The sequence below is a fragment of the Budorcas taxicolor genome, chromosome 7, assembly GCF_023091745.1.
Source record: "Budorcas taxicolor isolate Tak-1 chromosome 7, Takin1.1, whole genome shotgun sequence".
Taxonomy (NCBI): Eukaryota; Metazoa; Chordata; class Mammalia; order Artiodactyla; family Bovidae; genus Budorcas; species Budorcas taxicolor.
Window position 1 is genome coordinate 49,914,756 of NC_068916.1, and position 26,909 is coordinate 49,941,664.

General features: G+C 40.5%; 1 protein-coding gene across 5 annotated transcripts in view; it reads right to left on the reverse strand.

Annotated features, from left to right (window-relative positions):
• SIL1 (SIL1 nucleotide exchange factor) overlaps positions 1-26,909 on the reverse strand; it is a 250,181-nt gene that overhangs the window by 73,480 nt on the left and 149,792 nt on the right. For all 5 annotated transcript variants that reach the window (XM_052642451.1, XM_052642452.1, XM_052642450.1 and 2 more), the window contains exons 6-7: positions 19,786-19,977; positions 13,965-14,086 (exon numbers count right to left, since the gene is read on the reverse strand). In XM_052642451.1, the coding sequence (XP_052498411.1) occupies positions 13,965-14,086; positions 19,786-19,977 (314 nt within the window). The remainder of the gene's footprint in view (positions 1-13,964; positions 14,087-19,785; positions 19,978-26,909) is intronic.

The following is a 26,909-nucleotide window of genomic DNA, read 5'->3' on the forward strand; positions in this document are numbered from 1 at the left end:
TATCCCCGGAAATATCACAACATACATATTCTGTATTATACAGAAACATTCCTAAATCTTTTCTTACAACGCTGCAGCACTCCATGGAATAAATGATACAATTTAAGGTATAATATAATTTATTCCATCTATTCCCTGCTGATGGATGTTTGGACTGATTCCCCTCTTTTGCTATTACAAATAGTGCTACCGTGAATAACCTTGAGCGTACATATGTCTTTTCATATCTTTATCAGTATTATTTTAGAGGTAGAATTCTAAAGGTAGGAATAATATTTCAAAGAGTAAATATATGTGTACAATTTTGTTAGCTACTGTCAAATTTCATTCTGTAAGGGTTGTGCTATTTTTAAATTCTACCACCAATGTATAAGAGCCTATTTCCCCACAGCTTCACAAACAGAATATACTATCAACTTTTTTGGACTTCTGCTATCCTGATAGGTGAAAAACGATATCTCAGTGTAGTTTTAATTGCTCTTTCTCTTCTTATGAGTGAGGCTGAGTATTTCTTCCTATGGTTAAGTCACCTACACTTCTTCTATTCTGCAGTATGTGTCTATCCCATTTTTCTACAGGTTATTAATGTACCTACTCTCTACTTTTAGGCAGTCTTTATATATATTAGAATACTAATGTTATATCCGTAATCTAATTTGCAAACATTTTTTCCACTTTATTATATATTGAGATTGTTTTAGAATAAATTCTCAGCTTAAGAGATTTTTAGGGCACAAAAAGAACATGATTTCCAGCCCAAAAGTACTCAAGGGTGAAGAATTTCCTTGGAAATTTTTCTACCTTCCACTCAAAGTTAAAATGCCTTTTCTAAGTAGAAGATTTTCATTTTCTAATTCTCCTTTTCAAGGGCTCAAGTTTTTATCTCCTGTCTCCCAACTTAACACCTGTTGAAACCAAGTGATCTTGGCCACTAGGAAACAAGTGTTCTCATAACAGATGTAACTTCCAGCGTTTCATATCTCTTAGAATTTGTGTCTCTGGAACTTGTCTCAATTTCTAGCAGGACTACCACATAAAGAATATGTTATTTCCCCTTTAGGAATTCAAAGGAGTAGCCCGAAAGTTTTTTTGATGGCTGAATTGAGCAATGTTTAAGGAAATATTTATATGTTACAGATCCAGCATCCTCAGGTTTTCTGAACCAAGAATTCTTTTTGAGAAATGTTAATCACCATATGCTAGATACAGAAGTCTTCCAACTTTGTTTTGCTACTTATTGTATAAATTTTTTTTTTATTGTTTTGTATAAATTTTAAATACAAATGTAATACACACTCACTGGAGGAAAAATAAAATAGAAAATAAAAAGCTGTTCCTTGTGGCTTCATTACTCCCACTTATTTTTGGTGATTTCAGCTTTTGTGCTGGACCATTTAGTCTGCACCACGAAATGCTCTAAGCAGCTACATGAAACTTACCCTCTTTAAAGTGCTGTGGCTACCACAGGCTTGGATACCAGTTTCACTCTCAAGAAGCTCGGTTTTATTGGGGAAACAGAGGAAAGAATTGGCATATGCAGATAATTAGTTGTATGAGACAGTGTAAGTGTCCAGACAACAAATGTTAATCAAGTTGAAAAGAAAGAACTTTGTGGGCTGGAGTTATGCAGTGAAGAAATCAAGGAGGACGTGGTCAATACTGAACAAATCAGAAAGCAGCCCCACAGAGGATCTAGAGGAGGCAGGAGAACATTACAGAGACAGATTTAAAAGAAATGCAGAGAGGACAGGTTCATTAAGCAAAGTGGTGCCTCCCTCCCCACAAGGAACCCCTTGTTTCTTCAGTACCCTGGTCAGGCTTAGCTCTCATTTTCCATTTGTCATTAATTGCCATTTGAAAAAAGAAATAAGACTCTGAATGCAGCTTTAAAAGCTATAAGGCTATCCAACTGCTTGGGCCAATCTGGTTAATATGTCAGTTAATTTATGAGATACAAAATGGTTTGAGCGTCTCTCTGCATCTGGAGGGGTGAAAAATTAGGTCATGGAGTCAAGAGGTCAGAACTAGTACTAGGGATCACACGTGGACTTTTATTCAAATTGTGACATCTCCAACGTGTGACTGCATCCCACCTCTAACCTTCTATTTTCTGGGCCTTCAGCTGTGGGGAAGGGTTGGGGGTTGGGAGTGGGGAGTGTTGCTACATACGTATTATACAGCCCTAGATTTTTAAAGAGTCAAAGGTCAGATATATCTGACAATGATACACAATCTTGACGTACTCCCTTCCCAATGTGGAACCAGTCTGTTGTTTCATGTCCAGTTCTAACTGTTGCTTCTTGACCAGCATACAGATTTCTCCAGAGGCAGGTCAGGTGGTCTGGTATTCCCATTTCTTTAAGAATTTCCCACAGTTTGTTGTGATCCACAAGTCAAAGGCTTTGGCATAGTCAATAAAGCAGACGTTTTTCTGGAACTCTCTTGCTTTTCCTATGATCCAGCGGATGCTGGTCATTTGATCTCTAGTTCCTCTGCCTTTTCTAAATCTAGCTTGATCATCTGGAAGTTCTTGGTTCACTCTGAAGCCTCGCTTGGAGAATATTGAGCATTACTTTGCTAGCACGTGAGATGAATGCAACTGTGCAGTAGTTAGAACATTCTTTGGCATTGCTCTTCTTTGGGATTAGAATGAACACTGACCTTTTCTGGTCCTGTAGCCACTGCTGAGTTTTCCAAAATTTGCTGGCATATTGAGTGCAGCACTTTAACAGCACCATCTTTTAGGACTTGAGATAGCTCAGATGGAATTCCATCACCTCCACTAGCTTTGTTCGCAGTGATGATTCCTAAGCCCCACTTGACTTCAGACTCCAGGATGTCTAGCTCTAGGTGAGTAATCACACCATCGTGGTTATCTGGGTCATGAAGATCTTTTCTGTATAGTTCTTCTTTGTATTCTCGCCACCTCTTCTTAATATCTTCTGCTTCTGTTAGGTCCATACCGTTTCTGTCCTTTATTGTACCCATCTTTGCAAGAAATGTTCCTTGGTATCTTTGATTTTCTTGAAGAGATCGCTAGTCTTTCCCATTCTATTGTTTTCCTCAATTTCTTTGCATTGATCACTGAGGAAGACTTTCTTATCTCTCCTTGATATTCTTTGAAACTCTGCATTCAGATGGGTATATCTTTCCCTTTCTCCTTTGCCTTTCACTTTTCTTCTTTTCTCAGCTATTTGTAAGGCCTCCACAGACAACCATTTTGCCTTTGTTTCTCTTGGGTATGGTTTTGATCACTGCCTTCTGTATAATGTCATGAAGCTCTGTCCATAGTTCTTCAGCACTCTATCAGACCTAATCCCTTCAATCTATTTGTCACTTCCACTGTATAATCATAAGAGATTTGATTTAGGTCATACCTGATTATACAGCAGAAGTGAGAAATAGATTTAAGGGCCTAGATCTGATAGATAGAGTGCCTGATGAACTATGGAATGAGGTTCATGACATTGTACAGGAGACAGGGATCAAGACTATCCCCATGGAAAAGAAATGCAAAAAAGCAAAATGGCTGTCTGGGGTGGCCTTACAAATAGCTGTGAAAAGAAGAGAAGTAAAAAGCAAAGGAGAAAGGGAAAGATATAAGCATCTGAATGCAGAGTTCCAAAGAATAGCAAGAAGAGATAAGAAAGCCTTTCTCAGTGATCAATGCAAAGAAATAGAGGGAAACAACAGAATGGGAAAGACTAGAGATCTCTTCAAGAAAATTAGAGATACCAAGGGAATATTTCATGCAAAGAAGGGCTTGATAAAGGACAGAAATGGTATGGACCTAACAGAAGCAGAAGATATTAAGAAGAGGTGGCAAGAATACACAGAAGAACTGTACAAAAAAGATCTTCACGACCCAGATAATCACGATGGTGTGATCACTCACCTAGAGCCAGACATCCTCAAATGTGAAGTCAAGTGGGCCTTAGAAAGCATCACTACGAACAAAGCTAGTGGAGGTGATGGAATTCCAGTTGAGCTATTTCAAATCCTGAAAGATGATGCTGTGAAAGTGCTGCACTCAATATGCCAACAAATTTGGAAAACTCAGCAGGGGCCACAGGACTGGAAAAGGTGTTTTCATTCCATTCCCAAAGAAAGGCAATGCCAAAGAATGCTCAAACTACCAAACAACTGCATCATCCCACATGCTAGTAAAGTAATGCTCAAAATTCTCCAAGCCAGGCTTCAACAATATGTGAACAGTGAACTTCCTGATGTTCAAGCTGGTTTTAGAAAAGGCAGAGGAACCAGAGATCAAACTGCCAATATCCGCTGGATCATGGAAAAAGCAAGAGAGAGAGTTCCAGAAAAACATCTATTTCTGCTTTATATAAAGGCTTTATATAAAGGCTATGCCAAAGCCTTTGACTGTGTGGATCACAATACACTGTGGAAAATTCTGAGAGATGGGAATACCAGACCACCTGATCTGCCTCTTGAGAAATCTGTATGCAGGTCAGGAAGCAACAGTTAGAACTGGACATGGAACAACAGACTGGTTCCAAATAGGAAAAGGAGTGCGTCAAGGCTGTATATTGTCACCCTGCTTATTTAACTTATATGCAGAGTACATCACGAGAAATGCTGGAGTGGAAGAAACACAAGCTGGAATCAAGATTGCCGGGAGAAATATCAATAACCTCAGATATGCAGATGACACCACCCTTATGGCAGAAAGTGAAGAGGAACTCAAAAGCCTCTTGATGAAAGTGAAAGAGGAGAGCGAAAAAGTTGGCTTAAAGCTCAACATTCAGAAAACGAAGATCATGGCATCTGGTCCCATCACTTCATGGGAAACAGATGGAGAAACAGTGCAAACAGTGTCAGATTTTATTTTGGGGGGCTCCAAAATTACTGCAGATGGTGATTGCAGCCATGAAATTAAAAGACGCTTACTCCTTGGAAGAAAAGTTATGACCAACCTAGATAGCATATTCAAAAGCAGAGACATTACTTTGCCGACTAAGGTCCGTCTAGTCAAGACTATGGTTTTTCCACTGGTCATGTATGGATGTGAGAGTTCGACTGTGAAGAAGGCTGAGCTTGAAGAATTGATGCTTTTGAACTGTGGTGTTGGAGAAGACTCTTGAGAGTCCCTTGGACTGCAAGGAGATCCAATCAGTCCATTCTGAAGGAGATCAGCCCTGGGATTTCGTTGGAAGGAACGATGCTAAAGCTGAAACTCCAGTACTTTGGCCATCTCATGCGAAGAGTTGACTCACTGGAAAAGACTCTGATGCTGGGAAGGACTGGGGGCAGGAGGAGAAGGGGACGACAGAGGATGAGATGGCTGGATGGCATCACTGACTCGATGGACGTGAGTCTGAGTGAACTACGGGAGTTGGTGATGGACAGCGAGGCCTGGTGTGCTGCGATTCATGGGGTCACAAAGAGTCGGACATGACTGCGTGACTGAACTGAGCGGTCTAGTGGTTTTCCCTACTTTCTTCAATATAAGTCTAAATTTTGCTATAAGAAGTTCATGATCTGAGCCACAGTCAGCTCCTAGTCTTGTTTTTGCTGACTGTATAGAGCTTCTCCATTTTTGGCACAAAGAATATAATCAATCTGATTTCAGTATTGACCATAAGGTGATGTCCATGTGTAGAGTCATCACATGGAAGACAGCATTTGCTATGACCAGTGTATTCTCTGGCAAAACCCTGTTAGCCTTTGTCCTGCTTCATTTTGTACTCCAAGGCCAAACCTGTCTGTTACTCCACGTATCTCTTGACTTTCTACTTTTGCATTCCAGTTCCCTATGACAAAAAGGACATCTTTTCTTGGTGTTAGTTCTAGGTCTTGTAGGTGTTCATGGAACTGTTCAACCTCAGCTTTTTCGGCATTTGTGGTTGGGGCATAGTTTGGATTTCTGTGATAATGAATGATTTGCTTTAGAGACAAACAGAGATCATTCTGTACTTTTGAGACTACACCCAAGTACTGCATTTCAGACTCTCTGGTTGTGTTTCTTCTAAGGGATTCTTGCCCACAGTAGTAGATATAATGGTCAACTGAATTAAATTCGCCCACTCCAGTCCATTTTAGTTCACTGATTTTTAAAATGTTGATGTTCACTCTTGCCATCTCCTGTTTGAGCACTTTCAATTTACCTTGATTCATGGACCTAATATTCCAGGTTCCTATGCAATATTGCTCTTTACAGCATTGGACTTTACTTCTATCACCAGTCATATCCACAACTGGATGCTGTTTTTGCTTTGGCTCCATCTCTTCATTCTTTCTGGAGATACTTCTCCACTCTTCTCCAGTAGCATATTGGGCATCTACTGACTTGGGAAGTTCATTTTTCAGAGTCATATCTTTTTGCCTTTTCATACTGTTCATGAGGTTCTCAAGGCAAAAACATTGAAATGGTTTGCCATTTCCTTCTCCAGTGGACCACGTTTTGTCAGAACTCTCCATCATGATCCATTCATCTTGGGTGGCCCTACAAGGCATGGCTCACAATTTCATTGAGTTAGACAAGGCTGTATACTGTCACCCTGTTTATTTAACTTATATGCAGAGAACATCATGTGAAATGTCGGGCTGGATGAAGCACAAGCTGGAATCAAGATTGCTGGGAGAAATATCAATAACCTCAGATATGCACATGACACCGCTCTTATGGCAGAAAGCAAAGAGGAACTAAAGAGCCTTGTGATGAAAGAGGAGACTGAAAAAGGTGGCTTAAAACTCAACATTCAAAAAACAAAGATCATGGCATCTATCCCATCACTTCATGGCAAATAGATGGGGAAACAGTGGAAACAGTGAGGGACTTTATTTTCTTGGGCTCCAAAATCACTGTAGATGGTGACTGTAGCCATGAAATTAAAAGATGCTTGCTCCCTGGAAGAAAAGTTATGACAAACCTAAACAGCATATTAAAAAGCAGAGACATTACTTTGCCAACAAAGGTCTGTCTAGTCAAAGCTATGGTTTTTCCAGTAGTCATGTATGGATGTGAGAGTTGGACCATAAAGAAAGTTGAGCTTGAAGAATTGATGCTTTTGAACCGTGGTGTTGGAGAAGATTCTTGAGAGTCCCATGGACTGCAAGGAGATCAAACCATTCAATTCTGAAGGAAATCAGTCCTGAATATTCACTGGAAGGACTGATGTTGAAGCCCCATCACTTTGGCTACCTGATGCAAAGAACTGATGCATTGGGGAAAAACCCCGATCTTGGAAAAGACTGAAGGCAGGAGGAGCAGGGGATGATAAAGGACGAGATACTTGGATGGCATCACCGACTTGATAGACATGAGTTTGAGCAAGCTATGGGACTTGCTGATAGACAGGGAAGCCTGGCGTGCTGCAGTCCCTGGAGTTGCAAAAAGTTGGACATGACTCAGTGACTGAACCAAGATATCTGAACCATCTACTATTACATCATTAATAGAGACAGCATTCTCCACTCTGCCCTCATACGCTATCTGAAAAACACTTCATTTCTTAGGTGTCACTTTATTCTTTAGTTTCTTCATTATTACATCCTAGCATTCAATGCTAGGTCCTGCTATACACTAGGGAAGCAGCAAGATTAAGACAGAAAATGAATTCCATTGACTCCTGGACTAACAGGGTTTATCATCATTTAACAGGTAATCAAACAAATATTTAACTGCAAATTGAGATAAGTGCTATGAAGAAGCAAGAGTTTTTAAAGGGAATTTTAAATATTTGAGAGATGTTTAAAATTTATTAATTTGAAGATGTTTAGAAGCAATTAACAGAATAATGACTAAAAGAATCTTTAAAAAAAAAAAAAAAACTCTCATGACAGAAGTATGTAAATAGATGGTTCTAAAACCAGTACAGTAGCTAAACTGTATCATAAAGAAGCTAGTCTTGTCTTTCCCCTCATTTATCCTCTTCAGCATGTTGCCTTTTTGTTCCTGTGCATCTCATCTCACTGGTCTAAACCAGCTGTAGCTCCGACAACAGCTGTAGTTCCAACAACTGTTACTCCAACAACTGTTACTCCAACAACTGTAATCAAGGTAGAAAGAAGTAGACAAGGTCTCCTTACTATCGTTGTCTTTCAGTTCAGTTCATTCACTCAGTCGTGTCTGACTCTTTGCAAGCCCATGGACTGCAGCACGCCAGGCCTCCCTGTCCATCACCAACTCCCGGAGTTTACTCAAACTCATGTCCATTGAGTCGGTGATGCCATCCAACCATCTCATCCTCTGTCATCCCCTTCTTGTCCCGCCTTCAATCTTTCCCACATCAGGTTCTTTTCAAATGAGTCAGCTCTTTGCATCAGGTGGCCAAAGTATTGGAGTTTCAGCTTTAGCATCAGTCCTTCCAATGAACACCCAGGACTGATCTTTAGGATGGACTGGTTGGATCTCTCTGCAGTCCAAGGGACTCTCAAGAGTCTTCTCCAACACCACAGTTCAAAGGCATCAAACCTTCGGCACTCAGCTTTCTTTACAGTCCAACGCTCACATCCATACATGACTACTGGAAAAACCATAGCCTTGACTAGACGGACCTTTGTTGGCAAAGTAATGTCTCTGCTTTTTAATATGCTGTCTACATTGGTCATAACTTTCCTTCCTAGGAGCAAGTGTCTTTTAAATTTTGTGGCTGCGGTCACTATTTGCAGTGATTTTGGAGCCCAAGAAAATAAAATCAGCCACTGTTTCCACTGTTTCCCCATCTATTTGCCATGACGTGATGGGACCAGATACTATGATCTTCGTTTTCTGAATGTTGAGCTTTAAGCCTACTTTTTCACTCTCCTCTTTCACTTTCATCAAAAGGCTCTTTAGTTCGTCTTCACTGTCTTCCATAAGAGTAGTGTCATCTGCATATCTGAGGTTATTGATATTTCTCCCTACAATGTTGTTTCAGCTTGTGCTTCTTCCAGCCCAGTATTCCTCATGCTGTACTCTGCAGATACATTAAATAGGCATGGTGACAGTATACAGCCTTGACATACTCATTTTCCTATTTGGAACCAGTCTGTTGTTCCATGTCCAGTTCTAACTGTTGCTTCCTGACCTGCATACAGATTTCTCAAGAGGCAAGTCAGGTGGTCTAGTATTCCCATCTCTTTCAGAATTTTTCACAGTTTATTGTGATCCATAGTCAAAGGCTTTGGCATAGTCAATAAAGCAGAAGTAGATGTTTTTCTGGAACTCTCTTGCTTTTTCAATGATCCAGCAGATGTTGGCAATTTGATCTCTGGTTCCTCTACCTTTTCTAAAACATGTTTGAACATCTTTATAAGAGAACAAAATCCTTCCCAGAAGCTTTTTCAGCAAACATCTCTTTATGTCTCCTTGTCCAGAACTGGGTCAAATGCTTACCTCTAAATCAATCTACATCCACAGAAAATGGGATTTCCATGCTTGATTTAAACTATTCAGGGCTCATTTCCTACCACTGAGAGAGGGAGTCTCCTCCCTAAACATATTGCTGCCCTCACAATATCATGGTGAAAAAATGATATCATTGTTTAGTAGACAATAATTGTGAAAATAAAAATCCACGGGACTCAGTGACCAGGTAAATAACTAGAGAGAAATAAGACTCAAATATCACTCCAAAGTTTTAAGCTTTGGTAACAAAGACAATCATAAGGCCAAGAACAGATAAAAAGAGAAGTGGGAAGAAAAGCCTAGCTTGTGAGATAGACGAAAATGAATTACATTTTCTTCTCTTTCAGTTTGATGTGCAATGACACAGTCTGATAGAAATGGAGTAAAGGACCTGAGAAGAAGGCTGGCTTAGACACTGGAGTTATCCACAACGAGGTAGAATTTAAAACCATGGGAAAAGGTAGGACCATTGGTAGAGAAAATGAAGAGACAATAGTGACAAGGCCATAAAAAGTTTGGTAAATGGCTGTAGTCAGGAGATACTGAAAAGATATTGTTGCCATAAGAAGAAAAGAAGACCGAGTAATTAATTACAGACATCCAAGAACTAAGGGACTACTACAATCACATGGCAGCTGAGAAGTAAGGTTTCCAAAGGAAAGTAGTGGTTGACATTGTTGAATGTTAATGGAGATGTCAATAACGACAAAATACTCTTGAACCATTTCAGGGATTGTATCTCATGTGCACTTATTGGATCCCTAACTGTCTAATCTTTGAAGGCAGGCAGGGGTTAGTGGCTAAGTAATCAAACATTTGTGGGCTAAAAGGAGGGAGCCTAGAGAGTGGCAAGACAGTGAAGAACAGGGACAGTGAGGGGGAGAAAAGGAGGATGTGCAGAGGATGGAGATCAAGACAAGGGTAAGGACCATATTTAAGAGGAGAGATGAAAATGTGAAGAGATGATGGAAGTGGGCAGAGAACATGAAATGCTGGAAGGAGGGAGGGAAATGAATTTCAAGATATCTAGTGGATGACAGCAGTAAAGGTAAAGGTCAATGGAAGTGATCCCCCAAAAAGCCACAAAAGTCAGGAAAGACAGAGAGGATACAGATAAGAAATAAGATACAGATACTGAAATTCATGAAGGATAGCAGGAAAGAAATCTGAAAATTGGAGGCTAATAAATGGAAATGGGACACAAGGATTTGACACTGGCCAAATGGTTAAAATTAATTAGTAAAATATCCATGGGAAGAGTACAACTAGGAAAATTAGAGAACCAATAAAGCATAGGGTGAGAGGGTGAAGGTCAGCAGCAGGGTGAACATTCATTTTACAAAGAGATGTATGTAACCCAGTATTTCCTAAGGCGGGTCCAATGAAGACGTCAAAGACAGGGTAGAGTGTAACCCTATCCCAGGGATCCATCATAAGAGAACATAATTGCACTATGGCTGACAGCTCACATACCTCCGTTTTTACACTATGCATAAGTTCATGAAAAAGGACTGCATATAGTGAGCATTTATAAGCCAATATAATTGAATAATTCATACATATGCATAAAAGAACTCATGGACAGTGGACACCAAAAGTGACTGAGAGAGGTGCTGTCATAAGATGAAAGCAGGTCTTAGAAAGACCACTGAAAATATGTGACTTGAAGAAAGAAGGAAGGGAAGGAGGAAGGAAAGGGAGGTAAGGAAAGATAAAGATGCCAAAGACATCAGACTCCTACCTCCCTATTTCTACATATCTTTTTATGCAAGAGCCTGACCTACCTGCACATGGGCCAACAAAACACTGGCAGCTGAAAATGAATGTGTATGACACATAATAAGTGTGAATAATATTTAAATAAGAGGACAAACTGTTTCAGTGGCCATGTAACACCGAGTGGCCACATCAATTATGTTTATGTCAATTCTTTCTTCTTGATCTTGGAATAACCGCTTCCCATTTAACACCACAGAAGAGATCTCTTCATCTACAGAAATGTCTGTGGCAGTCTTATGAATTAATTAACCCAGGCAGGCAAACAAATACCCTCATGAAGCAGCAAGACTGACACCAAGAGATATATGTGGTAGAACGTAGGCACTTAACAGAAGAGAAAATGAGGAAGACAAAGGTTTGCATTGTAAAAACAAAAGTAACACTTTAACTCTGAGTTACAGTGAAAACTCAAAGTAAAAAGGACACACAATGAACACAATGATGTTATACCCCATGTCACTGATAGGTGTTTTATAAGCATTTCACAGGACTTATTGTATATTATGTTCTTCCATATTCATTCAGTCTTAAAGGAAACCTATGATTGTTTTTAGATAACAAATGAAAAAGGTGAGGCTTAGAAAAATGAAATCACTTGCCCACAGGTCAACAGCCAGGAAATGATAGAAACTGGACTTGAACCTAGATTTCCTGACTGTACGTACCAGCGGTCTACCTAGTTCTCCCAAATAGTCAAACATCTGGACTGAGTGAGCTATGTTTTTGCTCATCAGCAGAAAACTGGAAGGAACGATCTCTAAATAAGATTCCCAAACCATGAGACTCCATGATTCCAACATGCTCACGAGCCCTTGAAAGCCCTCTTGACAAACAAAGAGCGGATCCAATCACTTTGTGTGTGCAGGTGTGCGTACATGTGTGCTATGTGTGTCCTCACCTGCAGGCTGAGGGCAGGTAGGAAGCTGCAGAACCAACACTTAGGACACCAGGAATAAATAATGAATATCAGACTAGACCACTGAAACCTGCCTCTGCATGGAAATATTCTTACCTTCCATCAAGTTCCTCTTTGCATAAAACACTTATATTTTCATGGTGTATAGGAGCCTGCTGTTGGCTTCCAAATGTTCTGGCACCACACCATGCTGTCACTGTAACTGCCCTCCAGTGAGCCATCAAAATCCCAGCTAGAACATTTTGAATACGGCAGTTTTCTTGCCACCAAAACACTAAATTGCAATATTTTATATTAATCTCTATTTAAATTTTAGTGATGCCGCAGAAATGTTAACACAGTCTTACACTAATACAATCATGGAAAAGCCTTAATAACACCACACACTGGCACAGCCTCCATATGAGTTATGGCCTGCTAAGCAGGCCCAAAGCAAGCTTGTCAAGTTGCTTAGCTCCCCTAAACCAAGGTGTGACATCAAGACGTTTCTTTTCCCCACGAAATGTGTTTCCAGAAGCAATGGCAAAGTACACACAGAATCATCTGTTCACATTCAAAGTACAGAGAAAGTACTGGAGAGTACAGAGAAGATTTCCAAAAAGGGTCTGGGAAAAGAGATTAATAATGTTTGAATCGATTATTTTATAGCTTGAGAAACAAAAAGTGAACTTCAGTAAGTTCTCAAGCCTCTAAAGTTTAATGAGGATAAAGATCTTAACTTGTGCAGGGCTGAAATCACAGCTATCAATGACAAATTTATAGATTCTTCATCTTTCCAGTAGATGCACAGGCAGTGATTTTCCTGCGTGGCTCTGGTCAATGATAGCAAGAGAGGTATGCTCTGGAGTCCACAAGACAAGCAGGGCTTAAAGATGGGGCAGGTAAGCAAGAAGGGAAACAAAGGCCTGCAGTGCTCCCAGCCTCTCACCTGCAACAATTCTTCTGGCTTTCCCAACTTTGCCTCTCAATTTACTAAGAAAAGATAGCTAGTCTTTTAGAATTAGAGAGTATCAGACTGAGATTTTGATTAAATAAAGATAATCGTAGATGAAAGGCAAAGGAAATCTTTTCAAAACAAAGAGTCCAATGGTAATGTTCAAAATAGTCCTTCTACATTATCACAATCCTGGCAAGCAAGCAAAGGTAATCCTTAATAGGCACCACACATGTCCTGACAGCAAGAATTTGAATAATGGTTCCTGTTGTAGAAGAACAAATGGTCCTAGGAACAGACTTTCAAAAATCGAACAAACTGTAGCTCCAATGGACCAACTGCAGCTTGAAGACATTTTGACTTTTTTAGGGCGAGTATAACGATATGGTGCTCCTACCTCTTTCTGCATCTACCCTTTGGAGATGCTCATTCCTCTCACTTGATCAGTCTTCGAGCATAAGCCAGACTAACTGAAATTTAAACAACTCTAAACCCAGAGATGTGATAACCTGGTGGCATGCTGACTGGTTTCAGGCAACTAGAGGCAGGCAAATCTCCCCAGAAGGCCCTCCTTGGTCAGGTTCATCATTTATTCATCACCAGATGAAGCTTCTCTGCTAAAAGGATCAACACTTGGAGTTCACTCCCCTTCCGCTCAACTACTTATGGTTGGTGTAACTTCTAATTAGCTTTGACTGAACAGAGAATGTGACCTAAAATATGTTATGAAATGTCCATACATATAAGATGAGGGGGAAGAGAGTCACAAATGGTGACAACAAGGGTGAAAATTCTTATATAGTTAGAATAAAGGCAGAATCAAATTCTTACTCTAGTTTCAGTGAGATTACACTGAGCTGTGGATAGAGATGTGCATGAGTTCAAACGTATCTTCCTCCAGGCCAATCATGCCAAGAGTAAAGCTAGACTTCACTTGAAGGGTCCAAAGGATCCTGGCCAATGCAACGACCATCCATGCTGCTCACCTGGAAAAGGCAGCCCCCAGCACAAACGCCGCATACTCCTTCACCAGGGGTTCTGTACTGTTGAGCCCGTTGATCACCACCTGAAGGCCACCAAAGGAAAGCAGGTCCTGTGCATTATCCATCTGGAACAGAAGCACTGCTTAGTATAGTACAGACATCAAGGTAAGAATTTCTTTTGGTAACTATTCAAGAACAAACTAAAAAAATTAAGTAAAATGTATTGGTGGCCTTTCTGACTAATTAGGAAAGGGTCTGTAAGAACCAACTAAATTTTAGAACAATCTTACATTTGAGAATTCCCAATTCATCTACCAGAGAAGGCAATGGCATCCCACTCCAGTACTCCTGCCTGGAAAATCCCATGGATGGAGGAGCCTGGTAGGCTGCAGTCCATGGGATCGTGAAGGGTCGGACACGACTGAGTGACTTCACTTTCACTTTTCACTTTCATGCATTGGAGAAGGAAATGGCAACCCACTCCAGTGTTCTTGCCTGGAGAATCCCAGGGATGGGGGAGCCTGATGGGCTGCCGTCTATGGGGTCGCACAGAGTTGGACACAACTGAAGCAACTTAGCAGTAGCAATTCATCTACCATGATTTATGAGCACCTGCGTGAGAACTGGCAAAAATGGCACCTAGCAATTGCTTATGCCAAACATGTCCTAGAAAATTCTAATACCATAATGAGTCACAAGCTTACTTGTAAATATATAAGCTGTTAACGCCAAGATCTGGAGTCATCGGCACTAGTAAATGACACTATGCTTCCTGGTGATGTCCAGTCTCAGTGGGGGCAGTGGAGGCAGCAGACACTTTAAAATGCGGCTTTTTAATTAGAAATCAGGGACTATAAAAGGAACCTTGTTGCAGGTGGAGGGCTGGAAAAACGCTAGGAGAAGAATAACGATAGTATGCTTCTCTTCCCATTTACTCACTTTATAGTCTAAGGTTGAATGAATCTGAGGACACTTTGTGATAAATCTGCATAAAAGTCTCTCTCAAAAGCTTTAGCCTAGGCCTGTGCTAACTCACTAGTGGCTATTACTGGACAGTGTAGAACATTTCCATCATCCCATAAAGTTCTATTGGGCCACACTGGTCTAGGCTATACTTAATGTCCAAAGCTCCAAAATTCAGACTCTCATTTCCCAAGCTTCACTTGCATCCTGGAAGAAGAAGACTCAACTTCTTCAGAAAGGTCACTGGACCTTTTTCCCCATGCAGCAGCTATAGTCTCCCTTGGAAATATCTTTATTGGTACAAAAGCTGCCTCTTGTCTACATGCTCATTCCACTCTACAAATCATTAGGAAGAGGCAGGAAGCCTAACAGCAATGTGACTCCTACCCACATTTCTCCTCCATATTCCACTAAGCCCTTTCTTACCTGACTCTCTTCTTTCAAACTGGAAGATGGCTCTACCAGAGAAATCCAGTTTGAAGGGCTGTATTTGACTATGCCTATGTTTTGGTAGGCCTAGCCTGTCTGTAACCCCTTAGAAGATCATTCTTCTCAAACACAAGAGCAGGGGTTTTTGTCTTTCTGTCCACTGGTATAGGTCCAAGGATTACCATAGTCTAAGCATATAGCTAAGTGCTCAATAGACAGTCATTAAATCAATGAATGAAAAGAAAGTGAAGTTGCTCAGTCGTGTCTGACTCTTGCAACCCCACGGACTGTAGCCTACCAGCCTCCTCCATCATGGGATTTTCCAGGCAAGAATACTGGAGTGGGTTGCCATTTCCTCCTCCAGGGGATCTTCTCGACCCAGGGATTGAATCCAGGTCTCCTGCATTGTAGGCTTTACCGTCTGAGCCACCACAGGGAAGTCCAATCAATGAATAAATTTGATCAAAAAAAAAAGGTCACTGAAATAAACTCCACTGTGAGTAAAAAAGGCAGTCTGGGCTATCCGTGCCAATAAAATGAATGGGTTGCTTGTACCACAGACCTAAAAAGATGGCCAATCCAGGGCCATGGAGCAAGCATGGAGTCTGCTCTGTCTTAAGGGCCCCAGGCCAGGGTTGGCATTTGTCTGCCCTAATCTGTCCTTGTGACGGGGAATGATTATTGGACCATAGCCTAGCGAACTAGGGAGACTTAGTAGGGGGTGCTTTGTGACATAAGCACAAATAAATACTGAGTTTTCCTTCCTTACATACTCTGATTTTAAAATGTAAGAATTCACTACCTTCTCCTTTGGTCTTCCTTCTTCCAGGTTTTCCAAATACAAAACCCTGGCTCAGAGAGCCCTGTAATTCCATGCCTGAGATGGCTACTTATCAAGGTTGGTATGAGTTCCTAGCACAGCAAACCAATGCAGCCCAGAGTCACAGAGGTTCTATTATAGATTCAGTTTATCTTCACTACTATAAAGATAATCCAGGGTATTATAAAGGCTGACATTTACATAAGCTCTTCAGCCTTTTCAAGATGTTTTCTCATTTGTTATTTTATGGTAGATAAAGTAGGAAAGAGTCACTCTGCCTACTGCACACACAAGCTCCAAAATCTGGGCCCTGCTCAGTATCACACAGCAGAAGGCATGTCGAGGGCCAGGGTCTGGGGCCAGAACTTTTCCCAGGCTGCTCTCAGGACTGGGTGGGACAGAAAGAAAGGAGTTCAAGGTAGAAGGAGGGAGTGCATAATGAAGGGGGCAGTAGGGAACTGTGCCAACACTCAGGAGGAAAAGAGAAACAGAAAACTGACAAGACAATGAGAGAACACGGAAAATAAAGAAAGGGAGAAATGATGGTAAATAATTGAGGAGTCACATGAGGGAAGGCAAATACACTGCCACTGGGTGAATGGGGCAGACAGTGGCTGCTCCTTATAAACAATTCACATGCTATTTCCACACACGATTTTGCTTTTCACAAATCTTGTTTAATAGTTCAAACATGGCTGTGAGGAAATCCTTGGGCAGAGCCAGTTTGGGTCCTTGAAGCCCATGACTCCTCAAAACATCCAATCAGCAGTCTAGAATAAAAGTGGATAAGTAAGTTTCCTGTAAGAAGAGTCTTATCTCCCTCAAATCTAGCACTACATCGCCCTAACTGCCCACCACAGCTGGAACTTGAGGCCGAGCTACGTCTTCTTCAATATCCCTATGAAATAACAACTTAACACTACTGCATGGGAGCCTGACATACCAGCCCACCACCTTATCTGTATTTCCACTCCAAAGACCAAAGATCTAGAATACTTAAGACTCATCTGCCAACAGATCAAGTTTGGTCTCCACCAGGGGACTAGTTTCTGGACTGATAAATAGGATAAGTTTGGTGATGTCCAAGAAATTCTTAATCCCTCTCAGTGACCCATGAAAGCACGATGAGATGTCACCCTAGTGATGATACTGCAGGATGACCAAAGAACCTGCAAGGGAAATAAAGTTTATTAGGGCCCTGCTACCCTCTTACTCAATCTCCTCTGGGTAAGATAAGCTCTCATAAAAGGTCATTTTGGCCTTTTATGCTGCAGCTAAAAGAAGAGCCTACAGTAACCTGACACCTAAAGACCCATCGAAGTATCTTAAGATGAGAAAAAATAAAAGCTGTCAACATCAGAGCAGGACTGAGTTGGCCAATAACCCCTAGGATCCTTATTCCTTTAAATATCTGTAACAGAAAAGCTGTTGGACTTTTTGTTTTTTACCCTGGAGAGAAAGACTGGAAAGAGGAAAGAGAACCCAGGTCCATTTTCTTCTCTAAAAGGATCACAGACCTGCTATTTGAGGCCTGAGAAAGAATTATGAGCAGAGAGAGATGAAGAGACCATCCCATAATTCCTGCAGATACAGTACACACTCATCCTCTCTCAACACAAAGGCTGGCAAAATCCTAAAGAATGTCTTTTAGCTTAGTTTATAGAGAACAAGGACGCTGTCATGCGTGGGAGGATGCTGAAGATCTGTATCTTGATGAAGATCTCAAGCAAGCCTTTGATGATGATTACACAGCCCTCCCAGGCCACCATCACCCCTAGTTTGGATTCCTGCAACAGCCTCCTATCTGGTTTTTCTGCCTCTACCCATGCCCTCAGCCTACAGTCTAACTCTCAACACAGCAGCCAGACTTTCTTTAAAAGAAAGTCAGATCAAATGCTTCTGCAACATTCTTCCAACACTGTCCAATTCCATTCTTTTCTATGGCCCACAAAGTGCTCCATGATCTCCCTCCCATTATCTCTCTGCGCTTCATCTACTTCTCTCAGTTCCTGCCACATAGTTGTTCCCCAAACACACTAGACATGCTCCCACCTTAGGGCTATGGTACCTGCTATTGCTCCTAACTGAGACCTTCCTTCCCAATACTGCCAATCCTTATCCTGCTCTATTTTTTTATTTTTCAGTAGTATCTATCTCCTTCAAACATATTATTTATAATTTACTTGTGAGGTATGTTTATTGTCTATCTGCCTCTTCTAGAAGGTAAGCTCCAATTTCATTCACAAATGTATTTTAAGTGCCTGGAACAGTGCCTGGAACTTAACAGGCATGCAATAAATTAATTCATTCAATAAGTGAATGACTTCTCTTGGCTCCTTCTGCTTAGATCCATTTATTCTCTCTTAGGTTTCATTCAGGTGGTACCAGTATCCCGTGAGAGGCAGAGTATCCAAAACACTGAGAGCACAGAGTTTAGGGTCACACAGACCTTGTTGCAAATCCCAGCTCTACACTAACTGGGTGACTTTGAGCAATCACAAATATGGCCTGTGCTTTATTTGCCTCAGTTACAAAATGGGATTAACGGCAGTGCCTACTCCAAAGGCAGGTATGGAAGTCCATGAATTAATGTGTACAAGGCACTTGACTACATGCCGAGTACATGATAATGCTCAATAAACATTAACTGTTATAATTATGGCACAAATCAGATCAGTCATTTCCCTGCTCCAAACTCTCCAATGGTTCTTAGGATCAAGGATAAAATTATGAAAAGCATGATTTTCTCAAGCCCACCTGTCTGATCCCCTAAACTTTTCACTTTTATCTATGCCACTCACCCACTGGTCTCTGTGCTCCAGTCACTCCAGTCTACCAGGTCCTTGATCTCACCAAGCTCTTCTCTAACTCAGAATTTCCCCACATGCTGTTTCCTCTGCCTGAAACGCTCCAATACAATGGGGCAAACTTTTCCTAAAGGGCCTGATAGTAAATATTTTTGGCTTCATCAGCCATAATGGTTTATGTCATAACCACTCGACTCTGCCACTGTAGTATTAAAGTAGTCAAGACAATAAAACAATACATACACAAAGAGATGTGACTGTGTTCCAATAAAACTTTGTTCACAAAAGTGGGCCAGAGTTTGCCACCCCAAGCTCTAATCTCCCCTCTTTGTCTACTCAACCGCTAATAATCATTTAATGCTTAGCCTAAATGTCACAATCTCAGAGAAGCCTTCCCCAGTATCCCTGACTAGACTAAGTTCCCCCATTATATACTCATCCTTACCACAATCTTAAATTATCTCATTATTAAACTGTTAATTGGCTCATTATTCAATTGTTCCCTATTTAATTGTGCCCTCTTCCAGACTATAAGCTACATGGAACAAGTATCACATCTATTTTACCTCTGCTGTGTCCTCAGTGTTGAAAAATTAAAAGAAGTAACACTTCGAATGAAATAGAGTTTGGTTCTGGTCTCTAAGAAAGTATCTTATACAACAGATAATGGCCTAGATTAAAAATCCTCTATGCCTTGATAGAGAAGTAAAGATGATGACAATATTTTCTTAGGGCCTTGGCCAGAGGGGTTTATTTTTAGAGCTGTTAGTTAAAAGTCAGACCAACAGACAATGAAATACAATACCTGATGGACATAATATTCAAGATCAAATAGTGCAGCAATCTTCTCTTCCAGGCTGGAGCTAGAACTATTGAACTTGTTGATCAATCGTACCATGATCTGCATGTCTGTCTCAATGACAACATTCAGCTCCTCAAAGTCCTTCTTCAGCTCCTCAATTGGACGGAAGAGCCGCTTAACTTTGGCCTGCCTTTCCTAGAAGAGCAGCAAAGAGATGATTAATCATCAACTGTAGACATCTCCCCAATCAGCCTGTGGTCTGCCATGGATGCCCATCCTCAAAGAACTGCTGCTCCAGGGCACAACCTTCTTTAATCTGCACTATCAAAATCTGTACTTTCCAGAATGCCCAGAGAGAGCCCTCAGAATCTACACATATAGCCCTCTGCCACAAGAACACACTCAAGATTTTCCAAGGTCCATTTATCTCAGCCTGCCTTCCAATGCTCAGGAAGAATGAAAAGTCTCCTTGTAATCAATGAGGTCAGGGCAAACAATTTCAGCTCACCTTCAACCCCTAATCTCACATGGAAAAGCCAAGATCTAAGGTGGAATAATCCATACCTTGGTTCTCTTTCTTCTCTGATTAAAGAATATCTTTGCTTTACCCTACCCATCCAGCAACATTTTAGGGAAACCCAGATACAGCAAACTGTCGGTAAAGAGCTGTCAGAGTGGGAGCAATTTGCTGTTGAAAATTAAATCTCTGTCATTACTGTCAGTCTAACTACAGGTGTACAATTTGTTCAACTGTTTGAAGTGGCTAAATTACTGTATGTACTGTACTCAAGTCTCAAACAATTTTTGCTCAGTCCCTCTCCACCCCACACACATATAAAGATTTTTAAAATGAAGTTATGTTGGAGGTGAATAAAAGACTTTAATTAGATATTTTATACATGTGACACTTTCTGTTTTCTTCCCAATTTCAGAGGATAGTACTTATAAAGAGAGTCTGAAAGGTCACAGTGGCTTATGTCTCCATCTTCTGAGAATAATTAAAAGGCACGAATATTTATAAAAAGCAGGATGATGAGCAGCTGTCAGCTCCAAATTGCTCATCTATTACCTATGGGTTTTCTCCCCAGTGACAAGCACTCCATAGGAACACCAAGCAAAGAAATGAATCAGTCTCTCTTAAAAAAGACCGTTCCTAGCTGGGCAATCACATCTATGGGATGCTATATTCTTCTCCTTTAGTGAAATGCTCTCCTTCCACCCTGCTAGAGGACTCTGGTGGCCACCAAAGGCCATGTAAAGAGGTCAAGGAAAGCTGAGGGTTGACAGACAAGTGAGCAGGATAAGAAACTAGTTATCTTTGCCTCATGTCTGGCCCCCAGAAAGGCCTTAAACAAAAATTTTAATTTTGCAATTATTACTACTCAATTATTATTACTCAAAGGAAATTACAAAAATAGTAGAGAGTACTATATGCCCTTCATTCAGCTTCCTCCAATGGTAACATCTTACATAACAATACAATGTCAAAACCAAGAAAGTGACATAGGTGCAATACTATTAACTAGACCACAAGTCTCATTTTGATTCCACCAGCTTTTACATGTACACATTAGCATGCACGTGTGTGTGCCATTCTAGACAGTGTTATCTAACATGAAGATTCATGTAGCCACCAGAACAATCACGTTACAGAACTGTTCCAAAACCACCAAATGGCTCTACAGTGCTCCTCTACATCTGCACTGTATCCTCTCAACCCTCTATCCCTGTGCCTGGGCAACTCTAATTTGTTCTCCATCTCTTTAATTCTAGCATTTGGAGACGGCTATACAAATAAAGTCTGTAACTTTTAGAGACTGCCTTTTTACTGAACTTAATGCACTTGAGATGCATTAACTCATTATCCAATTTACTATAAATATCAATGGTTTATTTATTTTTAATGTTGAGTAGTATTCCATTGTACAGATGTACAGTTTAACCATTTACGTGTTGAAGAATGTCTGTTTCTAGGTTTGGAGTATTATGAATAAAACTGCATGAACATTTGTATAAAGATTTTCTTAAAAATAAATATAAGTTCTTCTTTCTCTAGGATAAATGCCCAAGAGTGTAACTACTGGGTATTTTCCAGAGTAGCTGCACCATTTTATATTCCCACCAATGAAAGACCCAGTTTCTCCACATCTTCAATAGTATTTAGTATTATCATTTTTATTTTAGGCATTCTAATAGATGTATAGTGATACCTTGCGGTTGATTTAATTTGCATATCTATAACAGCTGATGATATTAGATTTTTTTCATGTGATTATTTGCTATCCATATATTCTCTTTGTGAAATGTTTGTTCAGGTCCTCTTCCCATTTTCAAACTGACTGTTGGTTTTTACTGTTGAGTCTTGAGTGTTCTTTACATGTTCTAGATAGATCCAAGTCTTTTATCAGACAGTCCTTGCTTTGTACAGATCTCATAGGCACCACTTTAGAATACCACAGTTTACATAATACTAGTCTCCCAACATGACTCAAATTTCAGTTGCCATCATATATTTAACTGCATTAAGTACCAAATTTGCTGCTAGCTCTTCAGTTCATAAATCACTATGTAAATTATATAAATACCAATCACGAACAGTTGCTGATCACATAATTAATTTCAAAATCTGTCAGTGAATGGCCACTGTTCACCCATTATTCAATTCATATACAGATGTCAAGTGTGTGTCAGTATGGCTTCCTCAGGATAAAACCATGAAACATTTCATAAAAATGGATAACGAAAAGGTAGAACTGACAACAAAGTTGAAAGCACAGCAAAGGAAAAAGAAAGTGGTAACTTTGGCAGTTGAACTATATATTAAACATGTATGGGATTATAGATGATGTCATAATTTTTGGTGCAACTATCAAACATAATTTTAAAAATTTGAGAAAAGGGTAGTCTATTATATTTTCCTTTACTTTTATGCACTCACAGCTCTTTCTTCCCTATGGTCCATGTTTCCTTCTGTTATTATTTCCCTTCTATTTGAAGAATATTCTTCAGTCATTCTTTGAGGTAGGTCTGCTGGTGATAAATTCTTTTAACTTTCTTCTGTGTGAGAGTGTCGTGATTTCCTCCCTTCCACTCCTGAAGGGTATTTTCACTGGCTATCGAATTCTGAGTGAACAGTTCACTTTTTCAACATTTGAAAAATATGCCACATATTTTTGACCTCTGTGATCTCAGATGAAAAAGATGTTATCATTCAAACATTATTCCCTATTGCTAGTATGTGGTTTCTATCTTGCTGCTTTCAAACTGTCTTTCTGTCTTTAGTTTTCAGGTTGACTGTGATGCATTAAGTGTTGATTTCTTTGAATTTATCAATTTAGAATTCACTCAGCTTCATGAACCTGTAGGTTTATGACTTTCCCCAATTGGGAGAGTTTTCCATCTCTATTTCTTTGACTATTTTCTCAGACCCATATTATTTCTCCTCTCCTTCTGAGACTCTGTTACACAAATCCTGGATTTTCTGTTACAGTCAGTCCTACAGGTCCTTAAGTCACTATTTATTTTTTTCAATCTATTTTCTGTTATTTAGATTAACTTTTCTCTGCCTTTAAATTACTATTAAGCCTATGCAGTGATCTTTTTTCCTAACTTTCAGTTGCATTTTTCAGCTCTAAAATGCCATTCTGTTCTTTATATCTTCTATTTCTTTGCTGAGGTTATCATTTGTTTCAAGAGTATACATAATTGCTTGAAGCATTTTTATAACTGCCTTAAAATTCTTATTAGATAATACCAACTTATGGGTCATATCACTGCTGGCATCAGTTAACTGTCTTTCCTAAGTCAAGTTTTTATTTTCCTGGTTCTTGGTATCATGAAATACAATTTAGGTAACCTGGGCATTTTGAGTATTATAAGATTCTGAATTCTACTGAATCTTCCTTTTCAGTAGGCAGTCACACTGTTTAAGTTTACTATCTTGGTTCTCGTCTTCCTATGAGGTTGTGAACCCAAGCCAATTTAGTTTTCAGAGAATTTGCAGTGTTATTTTGGTCTCCTTGCTGTGTGTGCCCCCCGGAGCTAATCTAAAATCCTGGGCAATATTCCACACTGTATTTCCATTCTTAAATCTGCTGTTATGTCTGGTCTGTTCCTCTTGTGGATCACTAAGGAGCATTCCTAGAACTTCATTTGCAAAATTCCTTTCTCCATCTTCCTTCCCTCCAAAATCCTACTACCACTCTCCAGTAAGGAGAAGGAAGAACATCATTTGCCCCTGCTGCACACTCAACACTGGGGGTGGAAGTCATTCCTTGGCCTCTACTGACATCACCCTGGTGGGGTAACTAAAGCACTGCCTTATCACTGCTGATCTAGGGGTAGGAGTTCAGGTTCCTCATTTATCCCCATTAACACTACCCTAGAGTGGAAAGCAGAATGCTGATTTACACTGCCTTGTTCCCTCCAGATGGAGGTTAGAAATATAGACTCTCCATTGGCCACACCCTCTGTCATCGCTGCAGCTAAAGCAAGTGGAAAACTACCTTGATCCATCCAGCAGGGGACAGACATTCAGGTTCCCTTTTTGGCCTCTGCTGACACCACCCCAACAGAAAAAAGCAGACTGCTACACCCCTGTGAGGGGTGAAAATCAGGCTCCACACATGGACTCTGCTGGTACCACAGTAGTGGGAGAAGAAAATAGTCTTCTTTCACTGAGGAGAATATAGAAATCCAAGCTCTCTGCTCAACACCACATTGGCTGAGATAGGAGAGCACTGCCTCACACCATCTACTGCCACCAGAGGGGGAACAAGTTCAGGCTCTCCACTCAGCTTCTGCTGATACCACTCTGGTGGAGGCAAGAGTATAGCTTTGCTCTACCACACAAACTGGAAATGGAAATCCAAATTCTACATATAACTTCCACTGGCAATAAGGAAGGTGGAGAGATTTCCATGGTCTTTGGCTAAAAGAGAATAGGTGTTGTGAAAAAGATTTTTATTAGGCTGCCCTATTCCTGGTTCTTTCTTATAGAGGGCAGTACTTTCTTAGGGCCTTTTTTCTATCTGTACCTGTTGGCATTTCCATGATATGGGCTTCTCCAGGATCCACTTTGGGATATTTAGAGAGCAAAAAGACAGGCAAGAAACTCACTCCCATGTCATCCCTCAAATTCCAAGGTCCCTATCTAATCCACCTTCTTCTTCTCACCTTTATCATATTTTTATATTTGCTTTTAGTATTTTGAAAGCCTTTGGCTGTGTGGATCACAACAAATTGTGGAAAATTCTTCAAGAGATGGGAATACCAGACCACCTTACCTACCTCTTGAGAAACCTGTATGCCAGTCAAGAAGCAATAGTTAGAAATGGTCATGGAACAAGGAACTCATTGAAAACTGGGAAAGGAGTACGTCAAGGCTGTATATTGTTCCCTTGCTTATTTAACTTACATACAAAGTATATCATGCAAAATGCCAGGCTGGATGAAGCTCAAGCTAGAATGAAGATTGCTAGGAGAAATATCAATAATCTCAGATATGCAGACGACACCACCTTAATGGCAGAAAGCAAAGAGGAACTAAAGAGCCTCTGGATGAAGGTAAAAGAGGAAAGTGAAAAAGCTGGCTTAAAACTCGGCATTCAAAAAAAGAAGTTTACAGTATCCGGTCCCATCACTTCATGGAAAACAGATGGAGAAACAATGGAAACAGTCACAGACTTTATTTTCTTGGGCTCCAAAATCACTGCAGATGGTGACTGCAGTCATGAAATTAAAAGAATCTGCTCCTTGGAAGAAAGGCTATGACCAACCTAGACATCGTGTTAAAAAGTAGAAACATCACTTTGCCAAAAAAGGTCCGTCTAGTCAAAGCTATGGTTTTTCCAACAGTCAGGTATGGATGTGAGCTGCTACTGCTGCTGCTAAGTTGCTTCAGTCGTGTCCGACTCTGTGCGACCCCATAGACAGCAGCCCATCAGGCTCCCCGTCCCTGGGATTCTCCAGGCAAGAACACTGGAGTGGGTTGCCATTTCCTTCTCCAATGCATGAAGGTGAAAAGAGAAAGTGAAGTTGCTCAGTCGTGTCTGACTCTTAGCAACCCCATGGACTGTAGCCTACCAGGCTCCTCCATCCATGGGATTTTCCAGGCAAGAGTACTGGAGTGGGGTGCCATCGCCTTCTCCATGGATGTGAGAGTTGGACCACTAAGAAGGCTGAATGCCGAAGAACTGATGCTTTTGAACTGTGATGTTGGAGGGAGACTCTTTAGAGTCCCTTGGACAGCCAGGAGACCAAACCAGTCAATCCTAAAGGAAATCAATCCTGAATGAATATTCATTGGAAGGACTGATGCTAAAGATGAAGCTACACTAGTCTGGCCACCTGATGTGAAGAAGTGATTCATTGGAAAAGACCCTGATGCTGGGAAAGATTGAGGCCAGGAGGAGAAGGGGGCAACAAAGGATGAGATGGCTCAATGGCATCACCAACTCAATGGGCATGAGTCTGAGCAAACTTCAGGAGACAGTGAAGGACAGGGAAGTCTGGCACCATGCAGTCCATGGGGTCAGACATGACTTACAGACTGAACAACAAACAACAGCAGCAGGAAGAACAGGAAGAAATGAGTCTATTTAATCTTGCCCAGACTCAAAAGTTTAAGATGGCCATATTTTTAAATGGAACAATTTACAGGGTACAGCTGAGCAACAGTTGACATGATAAAACATAAAGCATCAAGCAATCTGTATGGTAATAAGGGGATAAAGAGATCAGATTCAACAACTATGACCCAAATCTGTTGGGTAACACAGAGCTTTTCCATAAAGCAAGGGACTCTGGGAAGGACTGATTCACTTAAATCTAATAAGTTACCAATGGATATAATGGAATTGACACCCTCCCCACCCCCCCCAAAAAGTCATTCAATTGGTAAGATATGACAATATCTCACAGAATTGTCCCTATAAATAGTAAAAGCACATCCTGCACTTGCAAGTAACCATGTAAATATTTTGTTTAAAGACTGATAAAAAGTATGATGGTATCTGCAGCCAGGAGCTGGAGACATGTAAGAAACTCCCCAACCTACTTCAAGTTGATTTATTTGCCAGTCCCAGTACATTGGCAGGTGGCTGAGTCAGTCCAGGAAAGATACAAAT